Here is a 22,615-nt window from a genome sequence, read left to right on the forward strand (position 1 = left end):
TTTTATCTTCAGTGAAGATGTTCAGCACCATTAGGGATTTATCAATTTTATCTTCTTGGAGAATTCTCTTCTTGGGCATTTGGACCTGCTCTACTCTGAACTGGTTGTCTCTACACCTGGTGACCTGCTGCCATCCTGGATGTCCATTCACACCATCTGGGAGAATCTCTTATAGTCTCCTGAGATAAATGCCCTGCTTTTTGGATAAAAAATTTAATTTCAAAAATGGCAAATGAAAATAAAATAAAATAGATTGATGGAAAAATAATTTGAAAAGAAATAGAATATAAAGCAACAAACAAACAGGAAAACAGAGAAAAAAAGGAATAAAAGAAAGAAAAAAGAGAGAGATAACAAAGTAATAAAAAAATAAAACAAAAATGAAAAAGTGAAGTGTTCCTTTGGCTGGCATAAGATCCCAGTCTTCTGTACTGTAGTGTTTCTCAGGTTCTGATTGCTGGGAATGAAAGTCTCTCTTTAGTCCAGCCCCTTTGGACTCTCAGGGACTATTTAGGTTTTGGGTTGTTTTTTTTAATCATTTGTACCATTCTGGGTGAAATCTGGGTGTGGCTGTATAAGTTGCCTGGATACTGGAGGGAGGGGCTATCTCTTCAGGACAAAATGGCTGCCAAGGTCCAGGTTCAGCCATGACTCAGCACCAAAGTCACTGCCACTTCTCCTGGATCCCCCTCTCTTCCCAGATTCCTCAATTCCGCGCCTTCTCCCTCACTCCAGCCACAGGTGTCTGTATCCGAAAGGTCCTATGAACTAGGTTCTATGAAGAAAGGCACAAGCCACAGAGGCCATAGAGGCTGCACCTCTATGCACGCCTCTTGCCGGCACTCTTCAGCCTTTACTGACTGTGGACCCAGATCTAGAATTCCCTGTGAGGGGTCGGGGGGCTGGGGAGAGGTGGGGGACGGCTGTGCCTCTGCACTCCTCAGCCTTTCCTGATTGTGGACCCACATTTAGAATCCCCTGCTGAACAGCAGTTGTGCTACCTTCTTTCCACTGCGCCAGTCCCAAGGGATGTGGCCCAAGCCGGTGCCACGTGGATTCCTTCTGATCCTCAGGGCTCAGACTTCTGGCCAATTATCCTTCCCAGAGCCTTGACTTTACCTTTCTCCAGGAGTCCTCTGCCTTTCCCGGCTGCAAACTGTCTCCCAGCTGAATCTCCTCTGCCAATTCGGGCTGGATGTTACTCCTTTCAGATGCTCACCCTATCTGCTACGGGACAAGGCACAGGACACAACCTTCTATACCATACCTATTTTGTCAGTCCCCGATGAATCATTCTTAAATGTTGGATTGAATCTGAGCGTGAGGTTTTCTTTGTAGGTAATGTTTTGTATTAGTAATTTAATCCTTTTATATATTACAGACCTATTTAAATGGACCTGTTGCCTTGAGTCAATTTTGGTAGTTTATGAATTTTTCCATTTTATTTATGCTATTGTTAACGTAAAAAAACCATTGAAACCTGTAAAGAATTTTGTGAGTTTATTTGAGCCAAACTGTCGACATATGCCAGGAAGCAGAACCTCAACGAATTGAGATAGTGCTCCAGAGAATGGCAGAGTTACATCCGTATTTATACATGAAATTCATTGGTGACAGATTTAAGGAGGTGGGATTAAGCGAAGTGGGGAAACCTCTGTGATAGGATAAAAAGTAAAATGAGGGACTTAGGTTGGTGCAGGAACAATTAACATGACAAATGAAAGAATCTGCTGCATCTGTCCTGGGCCCAGCACACCTGGCCCTGCCCCAAGGGCTCCAGATACAGGGAAATCACAAGTTACCCAGACATTTCAAGGGTATGTTCTCATAGATGCAAAAAGACAGATAGGCTCAGTTACAGTAAAGGTTGACCTTATCAGTGAAGATATTGGCTTAGGACGTAACTGCCCACCATAACTGCTTTTAGTTAAGGTTTAATTTCAGACCATCCTTTGTGGTTACTTTAGGTCTCAAAGTCTGCAAAACTGCCATGCAGGCCTCCCCTGAGCTTGTCATCCACACTAATTTGGAAAGCCAAAGATTGTTTATAAAATATCATAATAATTGTTTTTTTCTATAAGCTCAGTAACAATTGTTTTTTAAAAGCTTTTTCATTCCTGATTTTACTAATTCTCTATATATTTTTTATTAAATTGGCTAAATATTTGTCAATTTTCTGATATTTTCGAACCAAGTTTTGGGGTTTTTTGTGAGTTTTTTTGTATTGATTTTCTATTTTGTAGTTCATTAATTTCTAGTTGTAGTCTTTATTGTATCCTTCTTGTAATTGCTTTAGGTTTTGTTTCCTCCCTTAGTCAATGCCTTAATGTGGAAAATTAGGATATTGGTTTGAGACCTTTAATCTTGGTTTAATATTGCTACATGTATATTTCCAAATATAAAATTTCCTCTGAGTATCACCTTGGCTACCCCCCATGAGTTTTGCTATGCTGTTTTGTTTTGTTGGGTTTTTTTTTTTCCTTTCTATCCATCTCAAAGTCTTTATAATTTCTCTCTTTATTTCTTCTTTGATTCCTTGATAATTTAGAATTGTGTTGGTTAATATTGATTTTTCCCTGGATGGGGTGTTCAGCGATTAGAGCAAAGGTCTGAGCACTGGACAGTTGCAGGTTCAATTCCCAGTCAAGGACATGTAACTAGGTTGCAGGTCCAATCCATGGCCCAAGGTCAGGATAGAAGGAGGGTGTGGGAGGCAACAAATTGATGTGTCTGTTCTCTCTCTCTCTCTCTCCCTCCTTCCCACTTCCCTTCCCCTCCACTCTCTCTAAAAATCAATGGGAAAAATATCCTCAGGTGAGTATTAAAAAACCCATATATATATATATATACTCCTTTTCCTCAAGTTTTTTTCTGTTACTGATTGCTAACTTTCCTTCATTATGTCCAGAGAGCATACTCTGTATGATCTCAAGCTTCTTAAATTTATTGAGGCTTATTTTATGGCCTCATACAGGGTCTGTTTAGGAGAATGTTCTTTGTGCATTTAAAGAGAAGGTGTCTTCTGGTGTTGTTGGGTGGAGTGTTCTAGTGTTATATCTATTTGGTCCCCACATCTCATCTGTGTTGACCTCCTGATTAGTTGCTCTTGACTTCTGTTATTTTTACACCAATCATTGATTCTTTCTTTGGCTCATTTAAACTTACCATTGAGCCTATATAGTAAAATTTTCATTTCTATTTGATGAGGTATTGTCATCATGGCTTCCTTTCTTTTTTAAGCATTATTTCCTTCAGTTCTTTAAACATATTTCTAAGTGCTACTTTGAACCATTGTTTTCAAATCATATCTGTTGGCCTTCTCACAGAGTTACGGTTGCCTGAATTTTTGTCACTCCCTGGGTCACAACTTCCTGTTTCTTTGTAGTATGTCTTGCAGTTTCATTAATAAACTGGGTGTTTTAAGTAATGTAGTGCAGTGCTCTGGATAGTGATTCACCTCTGCATTTCTAGGGCTCAAGTTGCAGTTGTTTTCAAGTTGGTTTCATGGCATGGCTGGACTCTTGTGAAGAAGTCTATTTCCCTTTCAGTGCAAAACCTCTGATGATGCTCCTCAGCAAGTTCAGCCTTGGGATGTCACCTTGAATGACAATGATCTTAGAAGTGCTCTCTTTCTCTCTTTCTTTAATCACTGTTAAGCTCTATGTCTCCATCGGTTTTATACCCAGCTGTTAGGTCTACTAATTGCCATCTGTTTTCTCTCCTGTTTTGGACAATGTCGTTGGGCATAAAATGCTCCACAGTCTGATATAAATAAAATTGGTTTCCTTTGCAGGGGTGGTTTTAAGGGGCCAGTCTTTCAGGTTTTCTCTGTTCCTAGAACAACCCTTTATACATGTCTATTTTCCTGGTTCTCTAGTAAATGGCTAACCCATGGTTTCCCTTAAAGCTCTTATCAGATTACCAGACTCCTCTAAATTACTTACCATTAAAACCACAGTTTTCAAGAGTGCCTGGGAACTTCCCACACTCTGCTTCAAATAAAGTCATTTCATTTGAGGAGAGCTTTGGAGTTCTCTGTAATTATGGACTTCTTTTTTTCCTTCACAAAAGCTCTGAGCCACAGCTCTGGAGACTGATCAAAGGATGTTTGCCTCCGGTCTTCTCAACCTACCTCTCGAGCATGGACTCTCCATCATATGAGGGAACTGGAGTGTGAGCCGCTGGGTCTCCAGTATTCTTAGCCTGTTGTGCCTGGGACAGAGCTTCTGTGCTATGACTAGAGAAGCAGGAGGGTGCTGCTGGCTGTGCTCACCAGTTTAGTTCTGCAAATAAAAGTTAAAGGGAATCATGAGAAATGCTGCCAGCCTGCCTCTATTGGTAAGGTAGCATGTACTTGATGGTTAACTGATGAGTCGCCCCATCTTCTTTATCGCATCTTCTCAGAATGGAGTTTCTTTTAAGCTGAGCTGAAGGTGAGTGGGGGAGTCATGGATTAGGTACAACCCAGATTGTCACACTTGTTACTACAATTTGGTCCATTGTAAAAAAATTAACATTTCTTCATTTGCTATATTACCTTAGAGCACCTTTAGAAACTTTAATTATAAAAATTTTTACCAGATATGGTTGTTCCACCAGCTATCACTCTTGCAGGGCCCCTCACAATCCTGTCTGAAAATGGAAACCCAGTCAGTAGTTTTAGATTTAATGATGGTTACTCTGCTAGCTCCCCTCATCTTCCTTCCTGCTGAGTGCATGGATTTTGTATAGTTTAGTTTTCCCCTTTTGTGTTTGTTCAGTGGGGTTCAATGAACTATTGCTAAATGAGGCCTAGGTGACAGCTCACCAGCCTTCCAAGTTGCTATGTTTATCTGGAGTCCTTGGCTTTCCAATCAAAGCAGATGTGTTATACTTGCAGAGGACAGGAGAAATGCTGGTGTCTCCTTATATTTCCAGATAGCCATTTATAGTTTTTCACAGCTCAGAAATGAGCCCCCTAATTCTAATTTTAAGTGATATTTCCAAGTGATATTTCCAAGTGATATTTCTTCAATAAATATTCCAAAATAATGAGGCTGCATTAGGTGTTTATTCACAAGTTAAGCTTTGAGAATGTCATCATTAGAACTTGAAAGATGGCAACATCCATGAGCACCGGTTCAATTCAGAGTAGAAATTATTTTGTTTGTCTCACGTCAGAGTCAAAGTACTAAGTGTTGTGCCTGCTCTGGAGGAGGAACATGTGATGGTTTTGAGTCTCACAGGAGAACTCCTCCATTTCATCCTCAGGCCAGCACCACAAAGGGAGGGTTCCGAATTGATCCTAAACACTCTTCAGGCTGATCTCCATGGTGATATTTCTTCTTGGCCAAGCCTTCTCTTCTCACCCCTCTGAACACTTCAGCAGGTACAATTCATGGGACATGGGCCCTGCAACTTAGCCTTTCTAGACTGTGCTGTGTCCAAAACTTTAAGTGGTGACTTAAACAGAACAAGGAGGAAGCGACGGCTGGAAAGTGCTGTGGTGGAGGCAGGATGTGTGCTTTCCGGTGCATAAGTGCATTTACAATAACATCCTGTAGCTCATTTCTTGGAAATTGGGTGGATTATGAAAAGAAAAAAAAAATTGTGCTGGGATACACTTGGATATACATTAAAATTACACATTTGCCCCTTGGTAAAGATGTACTTACAGCATTTATCAGTACTAAGAAAGCACCTAAGGACATCAAACTAAACCCAAAAGGAAGAAATGCAGATAACATCAGAAATTATGGAAACCAAACTGAAAATCCCAGAAAAGAGGCAAGTGACTGAATGTTAACAGATGGATCCAGCAGCCTCTGAATTCTTTCTGGATTCCTGTTCTAAGGAGCCTCTTCTTCTGCCCTTAGGGTCATGGAAGGGCTAAGAATCCAGGGTTGTCCCAGCAAACAAATGAGTTTTGGAGGAAGGGGACTAAAAGGTCCTGGCAGATGAGTAAGGAAGAGAGTGGAGGGTGTGCTGAGAGTGGCAGAGACTCTGGGAGAAGCACAATTGCTTCCCTGCTTCCTGCCTTCCTGGCTGTTGGTGCCATATGGTAATGGGCCTGGAATCTCTCACTGTCTGTAACTATACATGACTCTGATGACCCCAGGCACTCAAAGCAAGGGAGCAGAGGCCCGCAGTGACATTGCTCCTTCACACAGACCCTCAAGCCAAGAGTCCCAGGACTGGTCCCTCCAAGTGGTCTTCCATGAGGACCCCTGTTTGCTGTCACAGGTTTATCACTACAACCAAACAACATCTGAGAGGAAGTGTGGGTAAGCAGCCAGGGATCAGGATTCAAACCACTGGGAGTGTCTGAGGACTTGTTCTCATGGGCAGGGCCCACATATTGGTATATGGTGTAATTCCTTGGAAGGCATCAGACTTAGATGATCTGACACTTACCTATCTTCTTATCTGTAGAGATCCCAGGCCTCAGAGGGGTTATTATTTTGTCCAAAACCATAGATGCTGCTAGTGGCAGAACCAGACCCACATACCTTTCCTGACTGTATTTCATGTGTTAATGGCAGACACTAGTGCTGATGTGATAATGTGACAATCTGCTCTGTTGCTCATGGAACAAAACCAGTGTCACTGATGTTAACAGCAGGGGACACACTGTCAGACACATTAGCATTGTGTGCTGCCAGCTGAGGAAGGTGGCTCCTGTGTATTTAAATGCACAAACGCGCTTTCTGTTTTACTTTGCATACAATGAGGCACTACTCTGTTTTTATTTTATTTTTTTAATTTTGTTTTATTGCTTAATGTATTACAAAGAGTATTACATATGTCTCATTTTCCCCCCTTTACTATTTATAATTTTTACAATTAAAATTTATTGGGGTGACATTGCTATTAATATGTGTATTTCTAGTGTGACATCCTATGTTACATTATCGGTATATTACATGGTGTTCCCACCACCAGAATTCTGGTCTCTTTCCATCACCATATATTTGACTCCATTTACCCCTTACAAAGCCTCATCCTCCTTTCTGCTAGTAACCACCATACTGTTGTCTTTGTCTGTGAGTTTTTGTAAAGCTATTTATTCTTTGCGTGAATAATTTGTTCTCTGGGAGTGTGAGGTGGGCTCCTGCCAGTGGGCCTGGAGCATGCTCTCAGGCAGAGGTGGTCTCAGGACCTGCTGTGCTCACACCAGCCTGGTAGTCTGCCCACTCTCTTAAGAGTCCAGGAGCCCTTCATTTCCACTTTCTCTCTCAAAGAGAAAGAATATGGGGGTTTGTTTTGGTGCTGCACATATTGTTGACAACCACTAAATTATTCAGTAAGGGGCCTGTGTTCAGAAACTGTAAAACTAAAGAGAATAAGATGGAGCTGATTATAGGGTATGCTAGCCTTGGACAGTGAGGCATTGCTGACAGAGTCAGACAGAGTTTAAAGGCCTTTCTGAAAAAGCCATCACTTCACTCATCGGCAGCCTCTGTAGTCCATCTGGGCCAGACATGCATTGGCGGTAGGAAAGACTACTCTAGTAAACATAACCTCAGACATAAAGGAAAATCTCTGGTATGCTGAGTGGATGGAACATGAGGAGAGCAGGACAAAAGGTGGAGGAAGGAGAAAGGTGTTGTGTGAGATTCCTACGGCTGATATAACACAGTACCCCTTACTGTGTAGCTTAAAGCCACAGAAACTTATGGTCCCATAGTTCTAGACCAGGGGTGGGCAAACTTTTTGACTCGAGGGCCACAATGGGTTCTTAAAGTGGACCGGAGGGCCGGAACAAAAGCATGGATGGAGTGTTTGTGTGAACTAATATAAATTCAAAGTAAACATCATTACATAAAAGGGTACGGTCTTTTTTTTTTTTTTAGTTTTATTCATTTCAAACGGGCCGTAGTTTGCCCACGGCTGTTCTAGACTCCAGTATCAAAAGGTTGGTAGAGCCACGTTCTCTCTGAATTGACCATGGGGAGGATCCTTGCTGGTTCCCAACTCGTTGTGGCTGCTGTCAACCCTTGGAGGTCCTTGGCTTGTAGATGCATTGCTCTCATTTCTTGACTGTTGCATTTTACAAGGAGAAACCAGGCAATACCCTCCAAACTGTCTTTGGAAACACAAGTGTATTGCTTTCAAGCTCTTCTTTCCACCCAGTAGTAGAACATAACTCAGTGACTTCTCTCCCACATTGTATCAAGTATTACATTTCTTCCAGTGTCCAATATCACGGTCCTCACTTTGAACTGAGATCTCACCTTTAATATTCAAATTCCTAACAACAAACTCTTCAAGGATATCTAGGCATTTTCTATCAGGTGCCCCAGAATGGTCCCAGCGTGTATGCATTACCCAATTCCACAACCACATCCATATTTTAAGCATTTCTTTTACAGCAGAACCCCACTTCCTGGTATATACACTGACCCTATGAAGTCAATAATTCTTCTTAAAGATCAGTAAAGGGAGTTACAGAGAGGTTATCCTATCCACATGTGGTAGGCTGAAAATTACACCAGCCCCCCATCCCCAAGATAAGCATTGCTGATCCCCAGAACATATGTTACCGGTGGACAAAAGGGGCCACACACTGACCTGACAAGCTCAGGGAAGGCCTGCATGGCAGCCTAGCAGACTCAGAGACCTAAAATAACCACAAAGGATGGTCTGAAATTAAACTTTGACTAAAAGCAGTTATGGTGGGCAGTTATGTCCTAGGCCAGTATCTTCACTGACAAGATCAACTTTGATCCTTACTGAGCCCATTTGCCTTTTTGCCTCTAAGATAACATTCCTTTGAAGTGTCTGGGTAACTTGTAACTTCCCTTTTTCTGGAGCCCCTGGGGCACAACCAAATGTTCTGGGCGCCAGGGCAGATACTACAAATTCCTTCATTATCATGTTAATTGATCCTGCACCCACCTAAGTATGTGTCCATCATTTTACTTTTTATCCTATCACAGAGGTTCCCCCCCCCCCTCCCCGCTTCGCTTAATCCCACCTCCTTAAATCTGTCACCAATGAATTTCATGTATAAATACAAATGTAACCCTGCCATTCTCTGGAGCACTATCTCAATTCATTGAGGTTCTGCTTCCCGGCATATGTCGACAGTTTGGCTCAAATAAACTCACAAAAATTCTTTACAGGTTTCAATGGTTTTTTACGTTAACATACCTTATGGCAGAAGTGATGAAGTTAATCATTTTGAGATGGGGAGATTATCTTGGATTATCTGAGTGAGTCCTACATGTAATCACAAAAGCCCTCAGAAGAGGGAGGCAAGATCAAAGGAGGAAGAAGTCAATGTGATGATGGCAGCAGAGATTGGAGTTATGTGATCACAAAACAAGGGATTCAGGAAGCTTCTAGAAGCTGGAAGAAGGAAGTGATAGATTCCCTCCTGGAGATACCTTCATCCCTGAGGATACCTTCATTTTATCTCCATAAGACTAATTTCAGGCTTCTGACCTCCAGACCTCTAAGAAAATTAATTTGCATTGTCTCAGGGAACTCAATTTTGGGTAAGTTGTTATGGCATCAATAGGCAACTGATATACCAAAGTTAATTGTGCATTATTAAAGTGTCAAGGCAGTTCAAGAAGCCATTCCTTTCTCTTCCTGTAATTATTTTTTTAAGTATATTTTATTGATTTTTTTTACGGAGAGGAAGGGGGAGGGTTAGAGAGTTAGAAACATCAATGAGAGAGAAGCATCGATCAGCTGCTTCCTGCACACCCTCTACTGGGGATGTGCCTGCAACCAAGGTACATGCCCTTGACCGGCCGGAATCGAACCCGGGACTCTTCAGTCCCCAGGCTGACGCTCTATCCAGTGAGCCAAACCGGGGAGGGCTCCTGTAATTATTTTTGCAAAATTGTAATAATTCTGAATTTTGGATTCATCTAGAACATAGCAGCAGAAAAATCCTTCAACTCCATAATGCAGACTTCGATAGAAGTTAAAGAAATGTATTTTAATAACCCCAATCTTTAAAAAAAATCAATATATTTCCACATTGACATGTATGTCTATGATGTAAAGCATAAAGGGGGAAAAAGAATAATAGGAAAATGTAAAATAGGAAGCCATGTATTTCTCTACATTCATCTCTTTGTTTCTGACTATGTGGAAGGAGCAGCATCCTGGGGGAGCGGGGGAGGGCACCTTCATGGAGTTGCAGGTGGGGACCCACAGCAGAGATACAGGTGGCTCACAGCAGAGCTGGGTGTGGAAAGGAGCTCCTAAGGATGAGAAACACGGCCAAGTGAACAGCACAGGAGAGACATGAGGCAAAATCCCTTCTATCAAAAGTCTCCTAGAGAGAGGTCAGTCCTAAGAGAGGGTTCAGGGGTGGGAGCTGTGTTCCAGATGCTCCTCCATGGCCAGTGACCTCAGGGCTATTAGCATTCAAGACCAGCATACTGTTTTCTACAGCATATATGGATTCTATGTCCCTCTTCCCTTTGGGAACCTATGAACGTTCCTGGAGAAGAAAATTAGTTGTCCCAGCAAACATAAAAGGCAGCTTCTGACAGGAGAAGTTTCATTCAGGGAATATGGAGAATGAAGTAAAACTGGGACAGTGGTGGAGGTATTTTGATCCGGAGATGCAGTTCTGATGAGAGAGAGAGAGAGCCTGTCAAGGTGAGCTTCATGGATGTGTGACTTGTTAGTTTGCTCAAGGATCTGTGCTTAGAGGGTATAAAGCTCTGTAATGTCATCTTCAATTTTTTCATGATTTTTAAACAATGGGCTTGGTATTTTCCTTTTGTGCCAGACCTTATGAATGGTGTAGCTTGTCCTGATCTGTGTCTTTATTGGAGATAGGAAAACTGTTACCTGGGATCCTTCAGGTGAGCAAAGTCATTCATACCAATAATTGGTCCAATAATATGGCCATTTACACCAACATTTCCAAATCTATCTGCTTCCCTTCATGGGTAGTAACCATATTGTTCTCTAGTTCATGGCACATCTGGTCCACTTAGTACCTATCCTCAAGCTTAAGCATTGACTAACCCACTTTCTAAATCCAGTGAAGCAAAATGTATAATCAAAATTTAATCTATTTGTGGTGATGCAACAGACAGCTAGAACATCTTGTCAACCATGAGAGATTCAACAGCCTGCCTCTCACCTGGAAACAATTTATAGATCCTTTTGTATCCATCCACTGGTAAATCTAGGATTAGCTGCCTCTGTTTGGGCCTGGAGAGGGAGAAGGTAGGAAGGCTGGGAGGGAAGGTTGCGTCTACTCCCTGGATGCATCTTTATATGTCATGCAATGCAGACTTTCAACCATGTAAGAACCATATGAAAAAGCAAACCAACAAACAACAAAACAAAAACAGAGAGAGTGTGATCATTGAGAGACTTTTCCCAGGCCTCTCCTCCCTCGTTTCCTCTTGGCTCTCAATGGTTTATACCCCTTTGGCTTTGTACCTGAGTTTTGTTAATTTCTGAATGGGTAACTTGAGATGCTCCTAAAAGAGTAGACTCAAAACCCATATTGCACCATCACTAGTGAGATCCGATGGTACATCAAGTCCCATGTCCAACTTTCTTCTTCCAGAATGACCCCACAGACTCTCACTGCACCAGGGAAGGTGATAGACACTGTGCCTGGCCTTTTAGGGCAAGATTTATGTCATTAATTAAGGGCCTTTGGATTCACTGCCATAACCCAAAACACCAAACATACCTTACCTTTGGTAATTTTGGTACAAGAGCAAGCACATGGAGGAAATGATTTCAAGTTGGCAAAATTGAAGTACCTACCAAATTAAGGGAAATATTACTGTCTCTTTAAAGGCAAACAGTTCCTCCACTGGCTCCACCCAATCTATGCTTCCTGGCTCAGTGGTTTAAGAGGGTGTGAACACTTTTTCTTCACAGTTAAAACAAAAGCACCAGCTGGAAGAGTGTCTTTGGAGTAAATTTGAGAAATCTACAACTTGTTGAAAAGAAGGTGAGTCTGGCTGAGAAGCAAGCCAAAGGATAAAGTTGTTGGGGAAGTAGGTCCATGGAGTGTACCTGGTGTGGGTTCTGGGCCCAGGAAGGACCAGGTACTGTGCCAGAAGCACAGAGGAGGCAGAGGGGCATGTTGTCAGGGGGGATGCTCTAAGAGGGGGAGAGGAGTCAGGAGCTTTATTAGCACAATGTTACATGTCTCATATTGAACAGGACACATTTGTGCTGACTGGAGCACCTTCATGCATTTGCTGCTCTGATACACACTGAGGGCTGCCTGACAAACCTTCTTTTTCCCTGGATAAGAAATGAGTGTCCCCAAGGCAGGTCTTTAGAGCTTGAAGACAATTTAGAGACTGACCTGTCTAACTGCCTCTTTTTACTGAAAAAGAAGCAGGATCCCGGAGAGTGTGGTGACTCTAGGGGTTGCCCACATCACTAAGGCCAGAGGAAATCTGCACTGCAGTTTGCAGAATCCTTTCCATCATTTAGCAGAGAGGAGCTCTGACCTGAGTACTGTGACATGTGAGGTGAGGACAGGGTGTCATGGGTAGAGGTTGGCTATTCTGCATGAACAATGTGTCTGAAACCCTCCAGGAAAGAGTGTGGATCTCTTCCCTGCCCTCTCTTGATCTAGCTCTGATTCAATGTAATTTTAGAATCCTGGGTCTGAGAAGACACTGACAGGAGGCCATTGTGTGCAGTGGTTAGGAGGAAGGTGGTATTCAGACAGACTTTAAATTTGATGCCTGCTCTGCTCAATACCTGTTAGCACTGTGACCTTGGGCAAGTGTCTCAACATTTTCAAGCCACATCAATGTCTTTATTTAAAAAGTTAAAATAATAAAATTAGCTTTTTGCAGGTTATTATGGGGGAGTAGGTGAGATAATGTACAAAAAATTATCAGTGTGGTTGGTAGTGTCATCAGTGATTGTATTGCACACATATCAAATTATCAAATTTTTTAGAGTTGAAAAATGTAAATTTAACTCAAAGATAAATGAACAATACAAGGGACTTCCATGTACGACCAAGCTTCCACAATTATTAAGTGATGCCAATCTTGTTTCATCTCTATACTCACCACTCCCTAGGCACCCCACATTATTTTGAAGCAAATACCATTGTTTCATTTTATCAGTAAATATTTGAAGCCATTTAAAAATATAGACACAATCTGACTTCAAAAAGCAAATAGAATTTTTTACAAAGTTCCCAGTTGCCTTCAGATTCCCCTGATTGTGTCATAATTTTAAAAATTGTTTGAAATTGGGTCCAATTAAGATTCATAAATTGCAATTGTTTGTTTTCTATTATGTTTAATTTAATATATAGCTTTCTCACCTTCCTTGTTTCTTTCTGGAGAATTTCTCTGTGTAAGAAGGGGAAAGTCTTTTTTTCCAAAAGAACTGGACAGTTTACATTGTGTTGATAAACATTCCCATGGTGTCATTTCACCTGCTCTTCTAGTTCCAGTGTTTTGTGTTAAGTTATATTTAAGTAGAAGCTTGATGGGACTCTGTTTGACTGTTTGGTGGGAATACATCATAGGTTCAGCTGTAAACTTCCCTCAGAAGGCACATAATGTTTGGTTGTCTCTCTTTCTTTGACATTAATCAACATTAATGATGGCCTAAATTTCATTAAGGGTCAGAAGTGATGACATCAAATTCTATCATTCTTTCCTTATTTATTAGATTGAAAAGCCCTATAAAAAGAAAGTTCCCTCCAACCATTCTCTCATTTACATGAGAAGACAAGATAAATGTTTGATTCTTTCCCTTTATTTGTCAATGTTCATAATAAGAAGATGCTTTCCTAGCACAATTCCAAGGGAGTGATTGACTATTTAAACAGGGGGCCTTGTTATGAACTCAGTTTTTTAAGATATCTGGTATATTTTGATTCATTGGTGTAATTATCGATGCTCACATTGCCCCATCCATGTCCAGTTGCATTCTCTTGAGGTTGGCTCTTAAGTCCTTTCCATAAGATCCCAGTGATTTTTGAGAGCATCCTGGCTTTCTTGTTGACAAGAGAGTGAAGGCTCAACTGAAGCATTTTCTGCCTACTCATAAAATCAGTAGTTTATTTATAAAACCCTAACTTTTATAGGAAATGGCATTTGAAAACCACACTCTAGGTCCTAAGGGTGGTCATTGTCACTGGGCTCATTATTATCTCTATGCCTTTTCAATGGACTTCAAAACTGCGCGCGCACACACTCACACAAGAATAGGATTTTTTGAAACAAATTTTAAATTTTTTCAGGTTATTTTTAAAAAATTTAAATTAATACTACTAAAAATGGACACTGAAATTATTGCTTTTTTAAGTGAAATTATTTCTTGGACCAATTTCTTACATGGCTCACAAACCCCACAATATACAATTAGATTTATTTGCCATTTGCTATTTTAATATTTTGAAAAATAATTTTCCTTGTATAATTATGTAAACTACCTACATGGTTTCAAGATCAAATATATGAAATCTTACTGTAACCAAGAAATCCAGTTTCCAGCTTCCCTACTTGTTCCCTCTATCCTGCTTCTCCCATCCCCATGAAAGTATTTTTTGTTGGTTTAGTTTTCAGAGTATCCTGCCATTGCCATTTGATATATATGAAAAAGATATGTGTTTTATTTTATATACGTAGCGCATATTCCTCCTTATTAGAGAAATGGGAGGCAAACTCTACATTATTTTCTTCATTTTCTTTTTTCCACTTAATGATGTATCCTGGAGACCTCTCCATGGTTGTATAGAGAGACGCATTCCTTTTCACAGTTGAATAGTCCTTCACTCTGTGAATATATCTTAGGTAATTCAACCAGTCCCTACTGTAAACTATTTTAGGTTTTTGATCTTTTGCAATTACAAATAATGATGCAATAGCCTTACGTGTCATTTTTCTGTATTTTTGTCAGTGTAGTTTAAGGATAAATATTAAAATGGAAGATTGACAATGAATGAGAAAATGCATATGTACTTTTGCAGGACAGTGCTGTCCTCTCTACTGTAGGGTTTAGACTGTTTTACCATCCTCACCAGCCATGCAGGAGAGGACCTGCTTCCCTCTTACCTTTACGCTAGAAAACCACACTCTAGGTACTAGATTATGCTAGCAAACATTTGGACTTTTGCCAAACCTGAAAGTGTCACATAGTATTTCACCTCAGAATTAGAGATGTAATTGAGTTAAGATTTTTAGTGATTTTATTTTTTGTGTTTTGTTTTTCTCTGAGTGTATGTTAATGTCTTTTGATATATTCCAGGTACATTTAAATTCCTTTTTTTTCTGAATGTTTATTCCCATCTCTCTTTTTTAAAAAAAATATTTTTATTTATTTCAGAGAGGAAGGGAGAAGAAGAGGGAGGTAGAAACATCAGTGATGAGAGAGAATCACTGATCGGCTGCTTCCTGCACATCCCCTCGTGGGGATGGAGCCCACAACCCAGGCATGTGCCCTTGACTGGAATTGAACCCAGGACCCTTCAGTCAGCAGGACGACACTCTATCCACTGAGCCAAACCAGCTAGGGCTGTTTATTCCCATCTCTTGCTCCATTTTCAATCAAGTAGCTAGTATTCAGTTTCTGTACTTTTTAATTTTCTGTGTATAACAGGAACATTTACCTCCTTTGTTGCAAGCTGAAAAATATTACTTTCCTGAATTTGACATTTTTGATTTAATTGTTCTAAAGGGTCTTTTGGCCCACATTATCTCTGATACTTTTATGTAATCACACTTATTAATCCTTTTCCTTACTCTATTTCAAATCTTGGAAATAATTTTCTTACCGGCAGGTTACAAATAATTTATCCATGTTTTTTCTTTTCCTTATATGCTTTCTTTTTACAGTTAAAATTCTAATCTTTTTGCAATTTGAATGGCATGAGGCAATGGATGCAATTTTATCTTTTTTCTGTAGGGTTAAAAAGTTGCTTTATTACATCTTTGGCCCCTTTGATGTGGTATGCTGCTATATTGAATCTAACTGTAACATAGTGTAATTGAATTGAATATAAATGAATAAGGTGTGATTAATTTGTTCTCTTTATGAATTTTCTTTTTTCATGGTTCACTGTTCTCTCTATTTGCACAACAACATCACACATCTGTAATCATAGAAACTGTAATGCTCAACTCCTGGTAGAGCTATTCCTTCCTCTTTCTTTTTCTTGAAGTTGCTGAGTAACTTTCTTTTTTCTTCATCCAAATTAACCTTATAATCCACCATTTAACTTTATAATCCACTATTTTTCACCTGCATGAAAAAAATAGGTGATGAGAAAAATTTTAGCTTTACAGTTATATAAAACTAGAGACCCAGTGCATGAAATTCATGCATGGGTAGGATCCCTAGTGGCTGCTGGCTTCCCTCCGGGGCCTCCCTTCTCCTGGCTGCCTGCCTCCACCACCAGCTAGGGTGAGGCCGACTGTGGGGAGGGGCCGTGGGTTGTTGAACAGCCGGCCCCACCCCCTGGTCGAACTCCTGGTTGAGGGGACAATTTGCATACTAGGCTTTTATTATATAGAATAATGTTAGAGAAATATCTATTTTATCTTCATCTAAAAACTTTATAAACCATTATTTTAATTTTGCAATCAACTATTTCTCAACTACACGGAAAAAAATGATGATAAAAAAATTTAAATTTACTGGAGGCCCAGTGCACAAAATACATGTACAGGATGGGGAGAAGAGGTTGCTCAACCCAGCTTGCCTCCTCTCACAGTCCAGGAGCCCTCAGGGTATGTCCTCCTCTGTATAGGCGACTGGGCTGATCAAGGGAAGGCACTTCCCTCTCACCCCACTGCAGCTACTACTGCCAGCTGCCGCAGCTGCCAGCCCTCAGCCCTTGCTTCTTAGTGCTGGCCCCGCCCCCCCCCAATGGTGGGTGGGGGCTGATCTGGGGCCAGGCTGGCTAGGGGAGGGGCTGTGAGAGGTTGAGGCACAGCAGATTGCACCCCATCCAGCCTCTGTGGAGGTGTGGTGACTGGACTGGACCTGCACTACTGCCTCTGTGGAAGGAGCAGCACTGGGACTGGGTCACGCTATGGCCTGTCCCATACCACCTTTGTGGAAGGGGACGTGGCGCCACCTTCTTGACACCTCTGCATAAGGGGCCATTGCACTGGACTGGTGGTGCCGGCCCAGCCAGCCCTTCCCACACAAGCGCCAGCCTGGCCCAACCCACCCCTCCCACATGAGTGCCGGACCAGCCTGTCCCTCCTGTGTGGCACAAGACCCTCCCACCTCTTCTGTGTGGCCCTGACCCTATGCCCTCACAGCCTCTGTGGCTTTGTCCAGATGGATGTCCACACTAATTAGCATATTACCCTTTTATTAATATACATAAGGTAATGTTGATAATTAGATAATTATCTATTAATTCCAATGGATAAAATGCTTTAAACATGGGTCAGTTTTGAGTTTGATCAAATGACTTGAGTGCACTATGTAATTTTCTACTTCATCTATCTACACTAATAAAAGATAAAGATGCAAATTGATCATCATTTTGCGACACCCACCAGCCAATCAAGAGTGAGTAGGCAAATTAACCCGACAAAGACGGTGGGTTAGTTTACATAAACAGGCGCTGAGTGTCCCGGGGCAGCAGCATGGGGCAAGCAGTCCCCCACAGCGCACCCACAGAGAGCAGAAACCAGGGCCCTGCTTTCCCCTGTGGCAGAGAGCAGACAGCAGGGTCCTGCTTGCCCCTGGCCCCGATAGCAAAGGGCAAGCAGGCCCCCACAGAGCGCAGACACCAGGGCCTATGGTGGCATCAAGCAGGCAGCTCCACAGAGAGCAGCGAACCACAGAAAGCAGGCCTAAGCCCTCAGTAGGAAATCCCCTGAGGGGTCCCATATTGAAGAGGGTGCAGGTCAGACTGAGGGACCCCCCCCCCCCCCGTGCACGAATTTCAGGCTCCAGGCCCTTAGTCCTATCTAATAATAGACAAACATGGTAATTAACTGTAACTTCGCTACTCTTCCCATTGGCTAATCAGTGAGATATGCAAATTAACTGCCAACTAAGATGGTGGCCGGCAGCCAGGCAGCTGAAGCGAACAGGAGGCTTGCTTGCTCCAGTGATGGAGGTAGCCAAGATTCCCTGCCTGCCGCTGCCAGCCTCTGAGCCTCACCCTAAGAAACAATGTTGCAATTATAGAAGCTAAACAAACCCAGAAACCTGCTTTCAGCCAGCCGGGCCTCAGAGCTGGATCTGTAACAGTGTTGCAATTATAGAAGCCAAACAAACCCAGATACCTGCTTTCAGCAGCCGAGTTCTCAAAGCTGGAGCTGAGCCTCGGAGCTAAAGCCGGCTCTCAGTTCCAGTGACAGCCATAGAAGGTAAATAAATCCCAGAATTAAAAAAAAAAGAAAAAAAGGAGAGGTTGGGAGCTTCAGTCACCCACCAGCCTGAAAACGGCCCTCAGCCCCTCATCCAGGCTGACCAGGCACCCTGAAGGGGGTGTCACCAGCTGCAAACAGCCATCATCCCCTCATCCAGGCTGGCCAGGCACCCAAGCAGGACCCCCACCCTGATCCAGGACATTATTCAGGGCAAACCAGCTGGCCCCCACCCGTGCACCAGGGGTCTATCCTATATAGTAAAAGGGTAATATGCAAACTGACCCTAACAGCAGAAAGACTGGGAATGACTGGACACTGTGGCACACACTTACCACCAGGGGGCAGACGCTCAATCCAGGAGTTGCCCTCCGGTGTTCAGGGCGCTCTCACATGGGAGGAGCTTTGCTCAGCCACAAGCCAGGCTGATGGCTGCCAGTACAGCGGTGGTGGTGGGAGCCTGTCCTGCCTCCTCAGCAGCGCTAAGGATGTCCAACTGCAGTTTAGGCCTGCTCCCCGCTGGCAAGTGGACATCCCCCGAGGGCTGCCAGGCTGCCAGAGAGATGTCTGATTGCCATTTTAGGCCCAATCCCACAGGGAACAGGCCTAAGAGAGCAGGTGGTCATCCCCTGAGGGGTTCCAGACTGTGAGAGGGCACAGGCCGGGCTGAGGGACCCTTCCTCCCCATCGAGTGCACAAATTTTTGTGCACTGGGGCTCTCTCTCTCTCTCTCTCTCTCTCTCTCTCTCTCCATATATATATATATATATATATATATATATATATATATATATATATGGCTAATGTGCAAATTGTCCAGTCTGGAGTTTCACTGGGAGAGCAGAAGTTCCATCACTTGCTATGATGTGTGCTGACCACCAGGGAGAGGCACAGAACATGGCGGGCAACCATCAGCAGCTACAGGGCAATGAGGAAGCAAGGGAAGGAAGTGGAGAGGCAAGGAGGCTAGGCCTATGGTCCATACCCTGCATGAATTTCATGCACCAGGCTTCTAGTCTACTAAAAAGATTTGTTGTAATAACTAATTTTGGTATGGATATTTCCAAATGAGTCATGTCTGTAACTTTATTTATTGGTCAAATATCTGTTAGCCTGTAGGATCAATATCACACTTCATTCATAGAAAGAATGGAAAGGTTTTCCTCTTTTTTTATTATCAGGAATAGCTCACATAACATTGAGATGAACATTTTTGTAGAGGTTTAAGTGAGTTCTCCTATGAAAGCACCTGCACCCTGTACTCCTTTGTGGGAAAACTTGGCTTTATTATTTCTTCCATATGAATAATAGACCATTACAAATTGCAAGGACAAGAATGAAGGAAAGACATTTGGGTCCCTATTTACCTAAGTACCCTTTCCCTTCTCATTCCCTTCCTTAAGGTCTTGTTGGTACCTGCACCCCAGAACCTCTTGAAAGAACATGGCTGGCCTTCCGGACAACACTCTGAGGATTGTTCTGGTGGGGAAAACTGGAAGTGGGAAAAGTGCAACAGCAAACACCATCCTTGGAAGAAGAGAATTTGTTTCTAAAATTTGTGCCCATGCTGTTACCAAGGAATGTCAGAAAGCAGAGCGATATTGGAATGGGAGGAAACTTCTTGTCGTGGACACCCCAGGGATGTTTGACACCAAGGAGAAACTGCAGACCACCTGTGAGGAAATCAGCAGGTGTCTCTGCTTCTCCTACCCTGGGCCTCATGCCATCATCCTGGTACTACCGCTGGGCCGCTACCGGGAGGAGGTTCAGAAAACAGTTGCATTGATCAAGGCCATCTTTGGAGAGGCAGCCATGAATCACATGATCGTCTTGTTCACTCGCAAAGATGATTTGGGTGATCAGACATTGCCTGAGTTTGTAGCATCATCAGATGTAAAACTGCAAAGTATCATCAAGGAGTGTGGGAACCGCTGCTGTGCCTTCAATAACAAGGAAAGGGCAGATGAGGCTGAGAAGGAAGCTCAACTGCAGGAGCTGGTGGAGCTGATAGAGGAAATGGTGCGGAAAAACAGAGGGGCTCACTTTTCTGATGCCATATACAAGGACACAGGTGAAAAGCTGAAGAAAATCTATGCTGAGCAATTGGAGATGAAAATTAAACTAACAGAAGAGCAATGTGATCAGGGAAAAATATCACAGGAAGAAAAAGAGGAAAAAATAAAAGTCCTAAAGATGAAGTATGAAGAACAAATTAAAAATATAAGGGAACAAGCTGAAAGGAATATATTTGTAAATATTGTACAAAGGATTTGGAATATGCTTTCAAATCTATGGCATAGCATTTTCAAATAGTGTAAATTTTATATTTTTCTTTTTAATTTGCATTTATTTGTTACTATGGTAGATTGTATTTTCAAAAAATGGTTATAAAAGTATCTTCTATCCCACCTATTCTTCTTATAATCTTAGCATGCTTTTCCTTTTGAGTTATATGGGTCTGTGCCACTGCCTTGTAATTCCATGGAAATTGTTACTGCTTTGGCAAATAGTGGATGGCTGTGACTTCTAAAGTTAGATAGGGAGGATGCCTCCTTGCTCTCTGGAGTATGTGCCCTTGGCCCTTACCCACCATGTGGTGAGGAAGCCCAAGTTGTCCATTGAGTCCACATGAAGAGGACATGAAATCACTGGCTCACTCCCCTGGCTGCTCTTTCATCTGCCAGCAGAAACAACTTGCCAGCCATGCAAGTGAGGCTACATGGAAGCATATTCTCCAGCTGCCACCCGAGCCACCTCAGATGAAGCTGCAAAGAGCAAAGATGGGCCACCCCCACTGCATCCTGCCCAGGTTTCAAGAGAAAAACAAATGATTGTTGTTGCTTTAAACCAATAGGCTATGGGATGGTTTGCTTTGCAGTGACAGCTAAACAGAAGCATCCTCCCATCATTCCCCACCAATCCCCACAATGACAACAAACTGAAGAAGTTAGAAAATTGGCATAATAATGGAATAATATATTAGGGAGATTTCACAGGCTCAATTTAAGCCAATTCAAATGAGAAATCCTTCATATATCAGTGTTAGCACCACTGGTGATGCACATTATTTTCGTCCATGTCTCTGAGCCCCTTGTTAGTGAAGCAGCAGGCTTCTCCAGCAAGATGGTTCTATTGTCCACATGAGGCAGGATAATAAGAAGCTAGGAAATTTCCTGGGCACGTGGGGAATCTGAGACAAGAAAATTACACAAGGTCAGTCTATTTGGGTGTCTTGCAGCCACCTTGTGAATCACAAAACTTTATCTTCACCAACCAAGGACACTTGAGAGCAAATGGTTTATATTCTTCTCCCTAACCAGAAGATACATAGCTTACATCACCCTGGTCTGGGAAGTAGAGCACAAAGACCCAATTAAGGCCATTTGTGCCAGCTAAACCCAAGGGTAGAAGAAGTCAGGGAACAAATAACAGAAACCCATTAAAGCCAGACAGACCTAAGATAGAAGTAAAACAAATGAAAGAATAATTCCAAACTCACCCATACACTCATTTTAATGCATCAGCATATTAAAAATGCACCTGAAAAGCTGGGGGAAAAAAACAAACAACAACAACAACAACAAGGGATAGAAAGCCCTCGGGACAAAAACTCATTGCTTTGGAGCAGGCCGATACCCTTTTCCACACATGAACTTTTTATTTCTTCCTAAATGCTAAGGGTCCCCAGGAGAGACTGCAGCCAGCAGAGCAGTGGCAGTGACAGCTGGACCTGGGCTCAGCCCGTGATCCTATCTCCGAGGCTCCCTTGTCCTTGACTTCCTAGGGAGCTGAAGCAGCCCTGCCATGGCTCAGTTCTCTCTTATAACATTTCTAGAGCCAAAGTAGCCCCACCTAGGCACTCTGCTGTGGCTTCTTCTACCTTAATCCCTTCCTTTATTTCACTGTCCCCAGCTTTAATAAACATACTCACAAAATCGCCTGGACTTGTGTTTTGAAATCTTTCCTGCATCAAATCAAGAACCCACACACTATAGGGTAGAAAAGAGGACATATGTAATCCTCTCAACAATAAAGATTAATTTTTTTTAAAAAAAGACCCCACCCACTACAGGTCAGATTGAGAAGATCCACTTTGGGCTGGTCCCTGTCCAGTAACACATGGACATCTGGGAGTTATGAAATTTTCTTACTGTTTCCCTCTTGCCTTTCTTTTTAAGGTACCTAACTTGGAATATCTATTAAAACATTAACTTGAAAATCTCTTCTCTGCCAAATGTTTTTCCTTTGCCTTTGCAGATCCATCCTTTGCCCTTCGTCACCCTAGCTCTTGCCCAGGAGGCTGACCTATGTGGATCACATTG

General features: G+C 42.3%; 1 protein-coding gene across 2 annotated transcripts in view; it reads left to right on the plus strand.

Moving 5' to 3' along the window:
- Positions 1-21,859, plus strand: part of LOC132242654 (GTPase IMAP family member 7-like) — a 178,865-nt gene extending 157,006 nt beyond the window's left edge. Inside the window, exons 1-2 of one of the 2 annotated variants that reach the window (XM_059711583.1) lie at positions 11,796-11,926; positions 19,697-21,859. In XM_059711583.1, coding sequence (XP_059567566.1) covers positions 19,737-20,606 — 870 coding nt within the window. In that variant the 5' untranslated portion in view covers positions 11,796-11,926; positions 19,697-19,736 and the 3' untranslated portion in view covers positions 20,607-21,859. Of the gene's footprint in view, positions 1-11,795; positions 11,927-19,696 lie in introns of those variants that run through there. The other variant, XM_059711582.1, reaches the window with a different exon arrangement.
- The last annotated feature ends 756 nt before the right edge of the window (positions 21,860-22,615 follow it).

This window comes from Myotis daubentonii, chromosome 10 (genome assembly GCF_963259705.1).
Source record: "Myotis daubentonii chromosome 10, mMyoDau2.1, whole genome shotgun sequence".
Taxonomy (NCBI): Eukaryota; Metazoa; Chordata; class Mammalia; order Chiroptera; family Vespertilionidae; genus Myotis; species Myotis daubentonii.